General features: G+C 34.8%; 1 protein-coding gene across 1 annotated transcript; it reads left to right on the top strand.

The window, feature by feature from the left end:
- Positions 1-612: 612 nt before the first annotated feature.
- LOC124454165 lies at positions 613-16,467 on the top strand (the record flags this gene model as incomplete). Its single annotated transcript, XM_047004973.1, has 7 exons — positions 613-757; positions 7,835-9,382; positions 9,770-9,844; positions 13,313-13,803; positions 14,308-14,438; positions 15,695-15,904; positions 16,031-16,467. Coding segments are annotated over exons 2-7 (2,892 nt in total), but the record flags the coding sequence as incomplete, so codon positions are not given.
- Between the last annotated feature and the right edge of the window lie 213 nt (positions 16,468-16,680).

Below are 16,680 nucleotides of genomic sequence, written 5' to 3'. Positions count from 1 at the left end.
TATAATTGTTCAACTTGTTGTAAGATAGACTATTTAAAATATTTGTTTGCGTCAAAAGCTCACAAAATGACAAAACCTTGCATGATGAACTGTCAAGTTCAAACGCTATCAATTTTGAAGTATCTCTGATTACTGAGATGTGACAAAATTATTCAAATTAGAGACTACGAGATTAATTACTCTGAAATTCCTTTTTCAAATAAAGACTGCCCCTAAAATCTTAAGCACCCCAACTTTTACTTGCTTCTCACGCCCTTGATGAAATTATTTGTTTATCCAGATCAAATGTTTACAAAATGACAAAACTTCATTGACCACGTTTCAAAGTTGGAACGCTGACAGTTTCAGAGAAGGTGTTTATCGATTTTCTTAACTTCCTAAATTATAAATCTTTAATTTTTGAGCTATCTTACTTGTAAAAAGCTGGCTGCCCGGTCTTCCTTTATGATTATTTCAGTTAGTTTGCATGTAAGTCAGGATGTTCTATAATTGAAATAAATTATAGTAAACTGTGAAGGTTTATTTGCATAAAGCATCCAAGTCAAAACTTCTTTGTGTTTACTTCAGTCATTGCTAAAATAAAAAATTTGCATTTCATATTCTATTGGGTATGACCAGAATTTAATATTTTACAATAGAAACAGCAGGTGATTAAAATCGAGCATTTATTTAACATTCCGATTTCTCTATTATCAAGCAAAAGCAAACACATCATGTAGTTGGTTTCGTTGCTTTTAATCTTTTTGAATTTGTGAAGGTATGTTGATTTTAAAGCTTACTCGCCTTTATGTAATAGTGTACTTTTAAAACTCTGATTTAATGTTTCGTGTTCATGTATCAATTGTTTTGTTTTGATGTCACGAATTTGTAGTTAAATAAAACTTATAAATTAGTGCCACGTATGTTTTATATGGATAAAATTTCCTCATTTTGGTGGGATTTTCAAACACAGATAAATTTTGGATACATTACACGTGGAAAATACGACTTTTCTCACATCAATACCAATTTACTCCAATCGTTTATTTCAAATTATATTAATACAGCAAAGTTTATTAAATTAATGTGTTGAGTAAAAATAATGACACGTCAAAGAATGTTAGATGTCATTATGTGCAATAACTTTACTTTTTCTAACAAGGCTTTTATCATCACGTGTACAACATTTTATACAATATAGGACCAGAATATTTACATCGAAAGAGAGTATGAAGTTTATTATCTAGATGTTTACATTTCGCAAATTTTGCGTTATATATCTATAGAACAATTAGTTGATACAAATTTGCATGATCACTATTTTTGTGTTCTTTCTGTGTCTTTGTTGAAAGGCATTTTTGATATGAATAACATTTGTTGATTTTGATGGGGTTTTTTTAAACAATCACAAATAAATTTTAGATAATTTAACGTTGGAAAACACCGAACTTTTCAGCATCATCGCTAGCAATATGATGTAATAAATCAAATATTCCGATGGTTCATTTCAAATATTATTCATACAACAGGTCTAAAAAATCAACAAAATGAATCAAAATTATGACACGTCACAGAATTTCAGTTATGCATATCATAAATGTGGTATGATTTTAATTTTATCTAACACGACTTTTATCAAGAAGAATTTTTTTCCTCATTCATATAGTCATCTATCTATTTATCTTATTTCTAACACAGATGACGACATAAAAACGTTTTGCTAGGTATGTCTTTAGAAATTGAGCCTACTAGGAATGAAAAGCTCATTTCTTCACGTGATAGTACACGTGATTTTTTTTGGTCTATAATTGTCAACTTTTTGTAAGATAGACTATTTAAAATATTTGTTTGCGTCAAAAGTTCACAAAATAACAAAACCTTGCACGATGAACTGTCAAGTTCAAATGCTATCAATTTTGAGGTATTTCTCATTACTGAGATGTGACAAAAATATTCAAATTAGAGACTTCGAGATTAATTACTCTGAAATTCCTTTTTTAAATAAAGACTGCCCCTACAATCTTGAGCCCCCCAACTTTTACTTGCTTATCTCGCCCTTGATCAAATTATATGTTTATTCGGATGAAAAGTTTACAAAATGACAAAACTTCATTGACCACGTTTTAAAGTTGTCTAGAAATTTTTTGTATTTGTCATAAAAAACCTGAATGTCATTTTTGTTGTGGAATTCGCACTTCATATGTTTTATATTGATACATCTGTTGATTTTGGTAGGATTTTCGCAATAACACATTGGATAATTTATCATTTAAAATACTGACCTTTCTTGCATTATCACCAACAATTTATTTTACTAATCTTTTCAATTATCATTGGTACGGCAGGGCTCAAAAATCAACAAGATGAATCAAAAGAGACACGTCATGACACGTCAGAGAATTTCAGTTATGCATATCGTTATGGGCAATATTTTTAATTTTATCTAACATGGCTTTTTTAAAAAAGAATTTTTTCTTCATTCATATAGTACGCAGATTGCATGTGAGCTAAGGCCCTTTTATTTAAGCCTTTTCTTTCATGCTCCATCTCTTCCATATAACCTAATTCAGTAAACGTCTCTTTAGCTTTTTAATAATTGCTTATGCAAACGACCCAATGGAGTCAAGCTCAAATGCCTGACGGTCATTCAAACTTCATGGGATCCTTTGCCTCTATTCCAATAAGCCTATGCCACACCCAATTTATTTGTAAGAAACAGACACGTGGTACTGTCTTGTTGGTATAAATGTGTTGAGTTCGAGTTACTCGCCATATCTCTTTTCGTAATATACTCTATACCTTCAGTAACAACCACAAGTGATCTTTATGATCGAACTGATTTTTATTATTTTACAGAGCAGTATTTATAGTCTTTATTACAAACAACAAATATTATTATTGTTCGGAATAGTTCCTCAATTTAAGCTATATATAGTACATAAGGAAATTTAACAAACGTCAATAACTGTTCCATGGCTGTTAGCCGTGTGGGAACGGATACATTGGTAAACAAAACTACACACATACTTTTTCTTTAACATGTTTCTATGGTTTATAAGCATGACTCAACACCCCACTTGCTCATAAACTAAATTAACAAATTAATATCTATTTACCAGTCATAAATGTTTTGAATATACTTAATTTAATCTTACTTACAGCTTTCGTAAATATATCAGCCACATTTTCATGTGTTGCTACATACATAATTTCTATTTTAACAGCCCTTATTTCACTTCTGATAAAGTGATATCTAATATCTATGTGCTTAGACCTTTTGTGGTACATAGGGCTCTTTGATAAGTTAATTGCGCCACGATTGTCAACATTCAACAAAACATACTCGCCTTCCTTACAAATACGCAAATCAACACACAACTGTTTCAAAAATTTTGCTTCCTGAATAGCTTCAGTCAATGCCATATACTCAGCCTCACAAGTTGACAAAGCAACTGTAGATTGCTTCTTACTCCTCCAAGAAACCAAACCACCGTTCTCACTCAACCTGAAACGGTAACCTGAAATACTACGCCTGTCATCCGCATCGCCAGCCCAATCATAATCAGAAAAACCAACCGATTTTAAAACACTTTCACATTTTCTAAATGTAATTGTCTGATCTATTGTATCCTTTAAGTATCTAAGAACATGCTTTTCCTCTATTAGGTTTGCTTGTGTTGTTTTGCCATCTTTTGAGACAGCTTTGTTACAATAAAGCACAGATCAGGTCTAGTTCCTGTCATAACATATATAAGACTACCGACAATTTGTCTGTAAAGACTCGGATCTTCTAACTGAAGCGACTGATCATTCGACATTTTATTTGTATCGGAAGATGATGGAGTGGGTTTGGGTTAACACCCCGACATGCCTAATTTTGTTAGTAATTTAATAATATATTGCCTTTGACTCATTGCTATTTCACTTTCTGAGCATTTGAATTCAGTTCCTAAGAACCAGGACAATATTCCTACATCTTTCATCTTAAAACGGTCACTTAAGATTTTCTTGACACTGCATTAATGTGTCATTGTTAACAACTATGATAATATCATCTACCCCTACTATTAGAATAGTAACATCTTTTCCTGCAAATCGCGTGTAAACGGGTCGACTAATGATTGTTTGAAAGTTTTCCCGATTAAGTGTTCATGCAATAAGTTATTCCAATTCCTACCACTTTGTTTTAATCCATACAAAGACTTTTTCAACCTGTAGTATAGTAGATATGCTGGACTATTTTTATCATACCCTACGAAAAAACCTTGTTCACTTTTAGGGTCTAACTTTTTGGAATTTTGTGAATAACCATAACAAACACAACCAAAAACGTGCATTTTGTTCAAGTCGAATTAAAACAATGATTCCTAATATAAGCAGAAGCTATGACGGCATATGTCCACATGGATTTTGGTAGTTCCGCTTGTAGCAATAAACACCTAGTATACTATGTTAAATAAAGTTAACCACGTTCTCTCAACTGTGCCGTTCTGGTGTGACCAATATGGTGCACTAGTTTCATGCCTAATTTTGTTTTCCCTAAGAATCGATTTGAATTTCTCGCTTGTAAATTCAGTGCGTTATCACTTCATATGCGCTTCACATTTCCGTAAGGTGCAACATCTGCCAAAAACTGTTTTAATGCTTGTGGTGTATCGCTTTTATGCTTAAGAAAATAGACCATATTCAATCCTGAATAATCATCCACAAACGACAATGCATATCTAAGCCCTTCTCTTCCTTCCGAATCAATAGGACCTGCAAGATACGTGTGAAGAAACTCAAGAGTAATTTTCTCTAAATGTAATTTTCGTTTGACACATTTTACCTTGCGTACAAACCTCACACTCAACTTCCCTAAAGTCTGTGATTTTCATCCCCTTAACCACCTTCTCTAGTTTCTTAACATCCTTGTAGTTGCAGTGACAAAGAACCTTGTGCCACTCGTAAAGTGAACATGCATTTTTATTCGAAGATGATATGCTATTTATATAGTAAAGTTTCCCTTTTTGTCTTATTCCAAACGTTGTGCCATCAGGGCACTGAACATGCTTATCGTGTTTATCTAATTTGACTTTTACCTCCTTTTCTACAGCAGCATTTACTGGGAATATATTTTGATCGTAAGATGAAACATATAAGACATTACTTAGTAAGACATCCTGCGCATTTCCATGCAAGTCAACTAATTTGACATTAGAAGTACCTTTACCGAGTACAACGTTGGCTTTACTGCCATCTGCTAATTCAATAACATGCGCTTTACTATCAAATTTACTATCAAAATCTATAAATTTTGACTTATTGTTAATAATGTGACTTTTAGCTCCTGTGTTCACCATTAGAGTTAGATTCGCTTGATCCTTATCCTTCACGTCTGCTTCTGCGTTCTTTTTTTCATCCCTTGACACGAATAAAAAGGAGTGTTACCGTTCACTGTCACAGCGCTGCTCGTCTTTAGTTGACATGGACGTTTCTTTCGTCTTTCAGCAATCTTTCGTGTCGTGGGTCTTGGTCTTGCATATGGAGCACCACTTTTTCCCCTTCACTCGGCATTGTGAGCTTTTGTGTCCTTTTCTTCCACATTTGAAACAGTTTCCGTCATATTTTGGTTTCACATACATAACATTGTCACCTACCCACCTTGATATTTTCTTTATGTTTTCCTAACGAGTTTTTAAATTCCGTAAATGTCATTTGTCTTTCCCTTTGAACTGTTACGATAGCAAGACGTCGTACGTGCTTGGCAGACCCTTTAAAACCATTGCAATGAGTTGTGCATCACTTATTATCTCCTCGGCTTCTCTTAAGGTTGTTGCCGATCGTTCTGCTCGCAATATATAGTCTGTGACAGTCTCGTCGTCACTTTTCTTCAGCGAAGTGATTTCCGTGTAAAGAGCGATTATGCGAGGTTTTCCTCTGCCTTGATAGTGATTTCTGAGGATTTCTAAAGATCTCCGTCCATTGTCTTTTGCCTCCCGGATCACTAGAGACAAACTTCTGTCGTGCAGATATTGGACCAACTCTGCAAAAGCGTCAGCCAGTTTTGAAGCTGCTGGTTCTTCTCTCTCACTAGCTGATTCGATAAATACGTCGTACAGTTTTTAAAGACGCATATAGCAGAAGAATTTTACTTCCCATAACTCATATTTGCTTTCGCTTCCATCGAAAAGCAAACCTCCTCTGGGCCCATAACCTGTTGAGTTCGAGTTACTCGCCATATCTCTTTTCGTAATATGCTCTATACCTTCAGTAAAAGCCACGTGTGAAGTTAATGATCAAACTGATTTTTATTATTTTACAGAGCAGTATTTATAGTCTTTATTACAAATAACAAATATTATTATTGTTCGGAATAGTTCCTCTATTTAAGCTATATATAGTACATAAGGAAATTTAAATAACGTCAATAACTATTCCATGGCTGTTGGCCGTGTGGGAACGGATATATTGGTAAACCAAACTACACGCATACTATTTCCTTAACATGTTTCTGTGGCTTATGAGCATGACTCATCAAAATGTAAGACAAAATTTTTGAGCTTTTTTGTCATTTTCTAGATTTTCCAAAACATTTCATGTGTCTGGCATGTTTTAAGAAACTTTAAATGCATGGAAAGAAACACAATATGTAAATTTTACATTTTATTTCATTTACATTAAGTTTGCTTGTCGATTACATACAGAATGCTATAAAATGGTAATACCAGAATTTCCACAATATTTTACAGTGTGTAATTAATTTGTTTTTTAAATGTTCGCCTGGACACAGTCTCAATCTGCATTCTACACAACAAGAATGAATTTTTTGTTGTTTTTTTTCTTTCTATAAAACATGACTTACATGACATGTCCTATATTTTACATGATTTTTTATTGAAAAGGAAGAATACTTGAAAAAGTTCTCATGGTTCTCTTTACAATTAATTCTAGAAGCCAATCAGATCTTTTATAGGAAATAGGAATCTTTATATTTAAATGCAAAGGCTAAGTAACAGAACACTCTGCTTCATATATATTTCCATTAGACAGCGGACTAAGTAGTCATTGTATTCAAGTAAACTGCCTGCACAAACTTTGTGTGTCAGTTACACAAATTGTTAAACACCTTCCTAAGTGATAATATAAATCAGTACCTCCATTTTAACTCCAACATGCAGTGGCGTTGCTAAAGGGGGGTCTGGGAAGGGGGCACGTGCCCCCTAAAAATTTTAGATAAGAGTCTTCATATGCATCATTCGAAATTGAAAATGAAGCACATGGAATTAATGTAGCTCTTACGGAATTCGCACAACTTTACTGTAAAGGGAAGCATTCTATTAGCTGTGTAGACTAGTTTGCGTTGCATTTACCCTTTCTGTATTGTTAGCCGAGTGGTGAAGATTTTAATTTCTTAAAATTAAGAAAAACAAAACAATAATTCTATAATAATTCAAGTCTCTAGTGGGCAAGGAAGAACAAGTAATATTGTGATGCATGTCATGAACGACATTACACCATATCATAAAACTTGTATGAGATCGTGGACAAGTATACTCGTAGACTCAATTTTGTAGACACAAAAATACAAATATAGGGCCATTTCGCTAGCGACTGACGTGGTACAAATTTTGAGCCCACCCACTTGCAAAATCCTTGCGTCGCCACTACCAAATGGTGGGCAAATGCCTAAATGCAGGAAAACTAAAACGTCCAATTGCGTTGTTTTCAGCTGCCATCCTCGATATTTATTTACCCGTACAAGTAAAACTGTAACATTACGTAGCTATGATTGATCTTCAACAATTTTATAAAGTGCATAAAGTCTAATTAAAGAACAAATTTATGTTGATATTAATAATTTTATCACCCTTAGATGCAGTCAAGAGAAAAAATTAATAACTTCTACCTGCAAGAAATACTTACAGATGTTGTTACGAAGAAACTTGCTGATTTATTTATCCAAGAGTGGAACATTAATTACAAAAAATCCCACGGAGTATGGGATGATACAAACGTTAGTGGTCAGAAGTTGTTCAATATTGAAAAAACAAAAAAAAACCCTCATGACAAACATATTCTGTCAAAATTTCAAGATGGTGACACTAGTAATTGGGATTGTACAACACTATTTGCAGCAATATTGTTTTCAAATTCAATTGGAACAAAAATTGACCCAAAAGTTAGATCTGCCGTTAATGCACTTCGTATTGTAAGAAACAAATTTACCCATGATAATCCAGGAAGAGTATCTAAAACCGAATTTGACAAAATGCTTTGTGATATTGAAAAGTCATTTAAAGATCTACGATTTTCATTCAATGAAATTAATGAAATAAAATGTCAACGAAACAAATTTAATTCTTTCCAAGTACTTCCTTGCAAACCAAATCATGGCATTGTTAAACGTAAAGAATTACTCAATCAAATCACAGCAGATCTCAACAACTTGCGCAGTACTAACAATAATGAACTAACATATTACTATGTTTCTGGTAATCCTGGCAGTGGTAAATCTGAATTAGCTAGACAAGTTTGTGAAGAAATGTTTAAGTCGGTTGACTGGGAAAATAAAACAACATTTGTAATGACACTCGAAGGAAATGATGCAGAATCCCTTTTAAAAACTTATGCTGAACTTTGTCAACGCTTTAACAATGATAAAACTGTCATTGAAAATATTCTGAAAGAAGCAAAAAGCAGCGAAGACAAAATTAAAGATTTTCAATTATTGCTGACACAACAACTGAAATCTTGGCAAACATGGTGGATTGTTGTAGATAACGTGGTTGAACTTCATAAAATTTATCCATTATTACCTCAAGTTGGTGATCATAGCTGGAAAAATGGTCAAATTATAGTAACTGTCCAAAATACAGATGCTATACCACCAGATGGAAATTTACATAAACACATTTCAGTTAGTAATGGTATGAACAATGAAGAATGCCGACAACTTCTATCTGTCTTTTCTGATATTCATAATAAAGATGAAAAATTCTTAAAAGATTTATCAGACAAATTAGATCATCAACCGTTGTTCTTGTCAAATGCTGCTTACTACGTAGGTAGTGTAAATAGTGTAAATCCGACATTCACGTGGGAGCAATATTTTCATAAGTTGAATGAAGGAGAGCGACAGAACATGGATGCCAATTTTCAAAAAATAAACACATCATACTTAGGAATGAAAACTGTTATGTTAGCAGTACAAAAAAATGCCGGAGAATCCATTTTGTTGAAACATGTTTTTAAACTTTTCTCAATAATATCTTTCGATCCCTTACCACCAGATGTTATAATACCATTTATTAAAAGCATTGATCCACAAAAATCTGCAGAAGATGTCTGTCTTCAACTAAAGCATTGTTCTTTATTCCTTCAAACGGAAAACAACGACATCCGCCTGCACAGCGTTGTACACGAAGCCATCATAAATTATTCATCGCAGACCTTTGGCTGTAAAACAAACGAAAATAATTCTAAAAAGTCTGCAGCTGATCTTTCCTGTCAAGTTGCTAGGGCACTGAATCATTTTGAAGACAGAGAAGATGAAATCAAAATAACTCCACATCTAATTAAATTCATAACAAATTCATCATTTCAACATTTCCTTAATAAGTTGATCGATGTAAAATCATCAAAACAAAAACTTGATGAAAGAAATTGGGAATTTGCCATATATTTTGTAGATGTTTTGAAAAGATTTGGCAACTATAAACTTGCAATTAAAGTACTCTATGAAATAACAGAAATTCAAACAAAAGTGTTAGGCGTTGATCATATTGATGTTTCATATTCTTACAACCAGCTGGGTTTGTTGCTTTTGAATAACGGAGAATATAAAAATGCTAAAGATTTTCTTGAGCGAGCAATGAAAATTCAAGTAAAAACACTTGGACCTGACCATGTTAATAAAGCGTCAACGTACAACAATCTGGGTGGGCTTTACAGAGATATGGGAGAGTACAAAAAAGCAAAATATTTTTGTAAACGAGCGATGAAAATTGAAACGAAAGCATTTGGACCTGACCATGTTAATATTGCGACAACGTACAACAATCTGGGTTTAGTGTACAACAAGATGGGAAAGTACGAAAAGGCAAAAGATTTTTATGAGCGAGCGATGGAAATTGAAACAAAAGCCATTGGACCTGAAAATGTCAATATTTCGACCACGTACAACAATCTGGGTTGGGTTTACAGTGAAATGGGAGAGTACGAAAAAGCGAAAGATTTTTATGAACGAGCGATGGAAATTGAAACAAAAGTATTTGGACCTGACCATGTTAATATTACGACAACGTACAGCAATCTGGGTTCGGTTTACATTAATATGGGAGAGTACAAAAAAGCAAGAGATTTTTATGAACGAGTGATAGAAATTGAAACGAGAGCATTTGGACCTGACCATGTTAATATTGTGACAACTTACAAGAATCTGGGTTCGCTTTACAGAGGTATGGGAGAGTATGAAAAAGCAAAAGATTTTAATGAACGTGCGATAAAAATTGAAACGAAAGCATTTGGACCTGACCATGTTAATATTGTGACAACGTACAACAATCTGGGTTTGGTTTACTATAATATGGGAGAATACGAAAAAGCAAAAGATTTTTGTGAACGAGCGATGAAAATTGAAAGGAAAGCATTTGGACAAGACCATGTTGACATTGCAAAAACGTACATAAATCTTGGTTTGGTTTACGATAAAATGAGAGAGTACGAAAAAGCAAAAGATTTTTATGAACGAGCGATGAAAATTGAGACGAAAGCATTTGGACCAGACCATGTTAATATTGCGACAACGTACAACAATCTGGGTTCGGTTTACTATAATATGGGAGAATACGAAAAAGCAAAAGATTTTTGTGAACGAGCGATGAAAATTGAAAGGAAAGCATTTGGACCAGACCATGTTAATATTGCGACAACGTACAACAATCTGGGTTTGGTTTACAGAGATATGGGAGGATATGAAAAAGCAAAAGAATTTTGTAAACGATCGATAAAAATTGAAACAAAAGCACTTGGACCAGACCATGTTAATATGGCGACAACGTACAACATTCTGGGTTTGGTTTACAAAGATATGGGAGAGTACGAAAAAGCAAAAGATTTTTATGAACGAGCGATGAAAATTGAAACAAAAGCATTTGGACCAGACCATGTTAATATTGCGACAACGTACAACAATCTGGGTTTGGTTTACAGAGATATGGGAGCGTACGAAAAATCAAAAGATTATTATGAGCGAGCGATGAAAACTGAAATGAAAGCATTTGGACCTGACTATGTTCATATTGCGACAACGTGCAAAAATATGGCTTCGATTTACAGCGATATGGGAGAGTACGAAAAAGCAAAAGATTTTATGAACGAGCCATGAAAATTGAAATGAAAGCATTAGGACCTGACCATGTTGATATTGCGACCACGTACAACAATTTTGGTTCGGTTTACAGAGATATGGGAGAGTACGAAAAAGCAAAAGATTTTTGTAAACGAGCGATGAAAATTGAGACGAAAGCATTTGGACCTGACCATGTTATTATTGCGACAACGTACAGCAATCTGGGTTCGTTATACAGAGTTATGGGAGAGTACGAAAAAGCAAAAGATTTTTATGAACGAGCGATGGCAATTCAAACAAAAGCATTTGGACCTGACCACGTTAATATTGCGACAACGTACAACAATCTGGGTTGGGTTTACAGAGATATGGGAGAATACCAAAAAGCGATAGATTTTTGTAAACGAGCGATGAAAATTGAAACAAAAGCATTTGGACCTGACCATGTTAATATGGCGACAACGTACAACAATCTGGGTTTGCTTTACAGAGATATGGGAGATAACGAAAAAGCAAAAGATTTTTGTGAACGAGCGATGAAAATTGAAACAAAAGCATTTGGACCTGACCATGTTAATATGGCGACAACGTACAACAATCTGGGTTTTCTTTACAGAGATATGGGAGAATACGAAAAAGCAAAAGATTTTTATCAACAAGCGATGAAAATTGAAACGAAAGTATTTGGACCTGACCATGTTAATATTGCGACAACGTACAGCAATCTGGGTTTGACATACAGATATATGGGAGAGTACGAAAAAGCAAAAGATTATTATGAACGAGCGATGAAAATTGAAAATTTGAACCTGACCACGTTAATATTGCGACAACGTACAACATATGACAGATATGGGAGAGTACGAAAAACAAAAGATTTTGAACGAGTTGAAATGAAAGCATTGGACCTGACCATGTTGAAATTGCGAACGTACAACAATCTTGGTTCGGTTTACAGAAATGGGAGAGTACGAAAAGCAAAAGATTTTTGACGAGCGATGAAAATATTTGGACCTGACCATGTTATTATGCGACAACGTACAAATCTGGAGTTATGGGAGTACGAAAAGCAAAAGATTTTATGAACGAGCGATGGAAATTCAAACAAAAGCATTTGGACCTGACCATGTTAATATTGCGACAACGTACAACAATCTGGGTTGGTTTACAGAGATATGGGAGAATACCAAAAGCGAAAGATTTTGTAAACGAGCGATGAAAATTGAAACAAAAGCATTTGGACCTGACCATGTTAATATGCGACAACGTACAACAATCTGGGTTTGCTTTACAGAGATATGGGAGATAACGAAAAGCAAAAGATTTTGTGAACGAGCGATGAAAATTGAAACAAAAGCATTTGGACCTGACCATGTTAATATGGCGACAACGTACAACAATCTGGGTTTTCTTTACAGAGATATGGGAGAATACGAAAAAGCAAAAGATTTTTATCAACAAGCGATGAAAATTGAAACGAAAGTATTTGGACCTGACCATGTTAATATTGCGACAACGTACAGCAATCTGGGTTTGACATACAGATATATGGGAGAGTACGAAAAAGCAAAAGATTATTATGAACGAGCGATGAAAATTGAAACACGAACATTTGGACCTGACCACGTTAATATTGCGACAACGTACAACATAATGGGTTGGGTTTACAGAGATATGGGAGAGTACGAAAAAGCAAAAGATTTTTATGAACGAGCCATGAAAATTGAAACGAAAGCATTTGGACCCAACAATGTTAATATTGCGACAACGTACAACAATCTGGGTTCGCTTTACAGAGATATGGGAGAGTACGAAAAAGCAAAAGATTTTTATGAAAGAGCGATGACAATTCAAAAGAAAGCATTTGGACCAGACGACGTTAATATTGCGACAACGTACAACAATATGGGTTTGGCTTACAAAGATATGGGAGAGTACGAAAAAGCAAAAGATTTGTATGAACGAGCCATGAAAATTGAAATGAAAGCATTAGGACCTGACCATGTTGATATTGCGACAATGTACAACAATCTCGGTTCGGTTTACAGAGATATGGGAGATTACGAAAAATCAAAAGATTTTTATGAACGAGCGATGGCAATTCAAACAAAAGCATTTGGTCCTGACCATGTTAATATTGCGACAACGTACAACAATCTCGGTTCTGTTTACAGAGATATGGGAAAACACGAAAAAGCAAAAGATTTTTATGAACGAGCGATGAAAATTGAAACGGAAACATTTGGACCAGACCATGTTATTATTGCAACAACATACAGCAATCTGGGTTCCTTTTACAGAGATATGGGAGAGTACGAAAAAGCAAAAGATTTTTATGAACGAGCGATGAAAATCGAAAGGAAAGCATTTGGACCAGACCATGTTAATATTGCGACAACGTACAATAATCTGGGTTCGTTTTACAGAGATATGGGAGAGTACGAAAAAGCAAAAGATTTTTATGAAAGAGCGATGACAATTCAAAAGAAAGCATTTGGACCAGACGACGTTAATATTGCGACAACGTACAACAATATGGGTTCGGTTTACAGAGATATGGGGGAGTACGAAAAAGCAAGAGATTTTTCTAAACGAGCGATGAAAATTGAAATGAAAGCATTAGGACCTGACCATGTTGATATTGCGACAACGTACAACAATATGGGTTCGGCTTACAAAGATATGGGAGAGTACGAAAAAGCAAAAGATTTGTATGAACGAGCCATGAAAATTGAAATGAAAGCATTAGGACCTGACCATGTTGATATTGCGACAACGTACAACAATCTCGGTTCGGTTTACAGAGATATGGGAGAGTACGGAAAATCAAAAGATTTTTATGAACAAGCGATGGAAATTGAAACAAAAGCATTTGGACCTGACCATGTTAATATTGCGACAGCGTACAGCAATCTGGGTTCGATTTACAATGATATGGGAGATTACAAAAAAGCAAGAGATTTTTATGAACGAGTGATAGAAATTGAAACGAAAACATTTGGTCCTGACCATGTTAATATTGCGACAACGTACAACAATCTGGGTTCCGTTTACAGAAATATTGGAGAGTACGAAAAAGCAAAAGATTTTTATGAACGAGCGATGGCAATTCAAACAAAAGCATTTGGTCCTGACCATGTTAATATTGCGACAACGTACAACAATCTCGGTTCTGTTTACAGAGATATGGGAAAACACGAAAAAGCAAAAGATTTTTATGAACGAGCGATGAAAATTGAAACGAAAGCATTTGGACCTGACCATGTTAATATTGCGACAACGTACAACAATCTGGGTTGGCTTTACAGAGATATGGGAGAGTACAAAAAGCAAAAATTTTATGAACGAGCGATGAAATTGAAACGAAAGCATTTGGATCTGACCATGTTAATATTGCGACAACGTACAACAATCTGGGTTGGCTTTACAGAGATATGGGAGAGTACAAAAAAGCAAAAAATTTTTATGAACGAGCCATGAAAATTGAAATGAAAGCATTAGGACCTGACCATGTTGATATTGCGACCACGTACAACAATCTGGGTTCCGTTTACAGAGATATGGGAGATTACGAAAAATCAAAAGATTTTTATGAACGAGCGATGAAAATTGAAACGAAAGCATTTGGAACTGACCATGTTGATATTGCGACAACGTACAACAATATGGGTTGGGTTTACAGAGATATGGGAGAGTACGAAAAAGCAAGAGATATTTGTAAACGAGCGATGAAAATTGAAATGGAAGCCTTAGGACCTGACCATGTTGATATTGCGACAACGTACAACAATATGGGTTCGGTTTACAAAGATATGGGAGAGTACGAAAAAGCAAAAGATTTTTATGAACGAGCGATGGAAATTCAAACAAAAGCATTTGGACCTGACCATGTTAATATTGCGACAACGTACAACAATCTTGGTTCTGTTTACAGAGATATGGGAAAACACGAAAAAGCAAAAGATTTTTATGAACGAGCGATGAAAATTGAAACGAAAGCATTTGGACCTGACCATGTTAATATTGCGACAACGTACAACAATCTGGGTTGGCTTTACAGAGATATGGGAGAGTACAAAAAAGCAAAAAATTTTTATGAACGAGCGATGAAAATTGAAACGAAAGCATTTGGATCTGACCATGTTAATATTGCGACAACGTACAACAATCTGGGTTGGGTTTACAGAGATATGGGAGAGTACAAAAAAGCAAAAGATTTTTATGAACGAGCGATGAAAATTGAAACGAAAGCATTTGGAACTGACCATGTTGATATTGCGACAACGTACAACAATATGGGTTGGGTTTACAGAGATATGGGAGAGTACGAAAAAGCAAGAGATATTTGTAAACGAGCGATGAAAATTGAAATGGAAGCCTTAGGACCTGACCATGTTGATATTGCGACAACGTACAACAATATGGGTTCGGTTTACAAAGATATGGGAGAGTACGAAAAAGCAAAAGATTTTTATGAACGAGCGAGGAAAATTGAAACGAAAGCATTTGGGCCTGACCATGTTAATATTGCGACCACGTACAACAATCTGGGTTCGGTTTACAGAGATATGGGAGAGTACGAAAAAGCGAAAGGTTTTTATGAACGAGCGATAGAAATTGAAGGGAAAGCCATTGGACCTGACCATGTTAAGACTGCGACAACGTACAACAATCTGGGTTCGGTTTACAGTAAAATGGGAGAGTACGAAAAGGCAAAAGATTTTTATGAACGAGCGATAGAAATTCAAACAAAAGCATTCGGACCTGACCATGTTGATATTGCGACAACGTACAACAATATGGGTTTAGTTTATAGAGATATGGGAGAGTACGAAAAAGCAAAAGATTTTTATGAACGAGTGATAGCAATTCAAACGAAAGCATTTTTACATGACCATGTTAATATTGCGACAACGTACAACATAATGGGTTGGGTTTACAGAGATATGGGAGAGTACGAAAAAGCAAAAGATTTTTATGAACGAGCCATGAAAATTCAAACAAAAGCATTTGGAACTGACCATGTTGATATTGCGACAACGTACAACAATCTGGGTTTGGTTTACAGAGATATGGGAGAGTACGAAAAAGCAAAAGATTTTTATGAGCGAGCTATAGCAATTCAAACAAAAGTATTTGGACCTGACCATGTTACTATTGCGACAATGTACAACAATCTGGGTTTCGTTTACAATAAAATGGGAGAGTACGAAAAATCAAAAGATTTTTATGAACAAGCGATGAAAATTGAAACAAAAACATTTGGACCTGACCATGTCAATATTGCGACAACGTACACCAATCTGGGTTCGGTTTACAGAGATATGGGAAAGTACGAAAAATCAAAACATTTTTACGAACAAGCGATG

This window comes from Xenia sp. Carnegie-2017, unplaced genomic scaffold (assembly GCF_021976095.1).
Source record: "Xenia sp. Carnegie-2017 unplaced genomic scaffold, XeniaSp_v1 HiC_scaffold_3, whole genome shotgun sequence".
NCBI lineage: Eukaryota > Metazoa > Cnidaria > Anthozoa > Malacalcyonacea > Xeniidae > Xenia > Xenia sp. Carnegie-2017.
The sequence above is the reverse complement of the archived record's forward strand: the minus strand, read 5'-3'. Positions and strand labels throughout refer to the sequence as shown.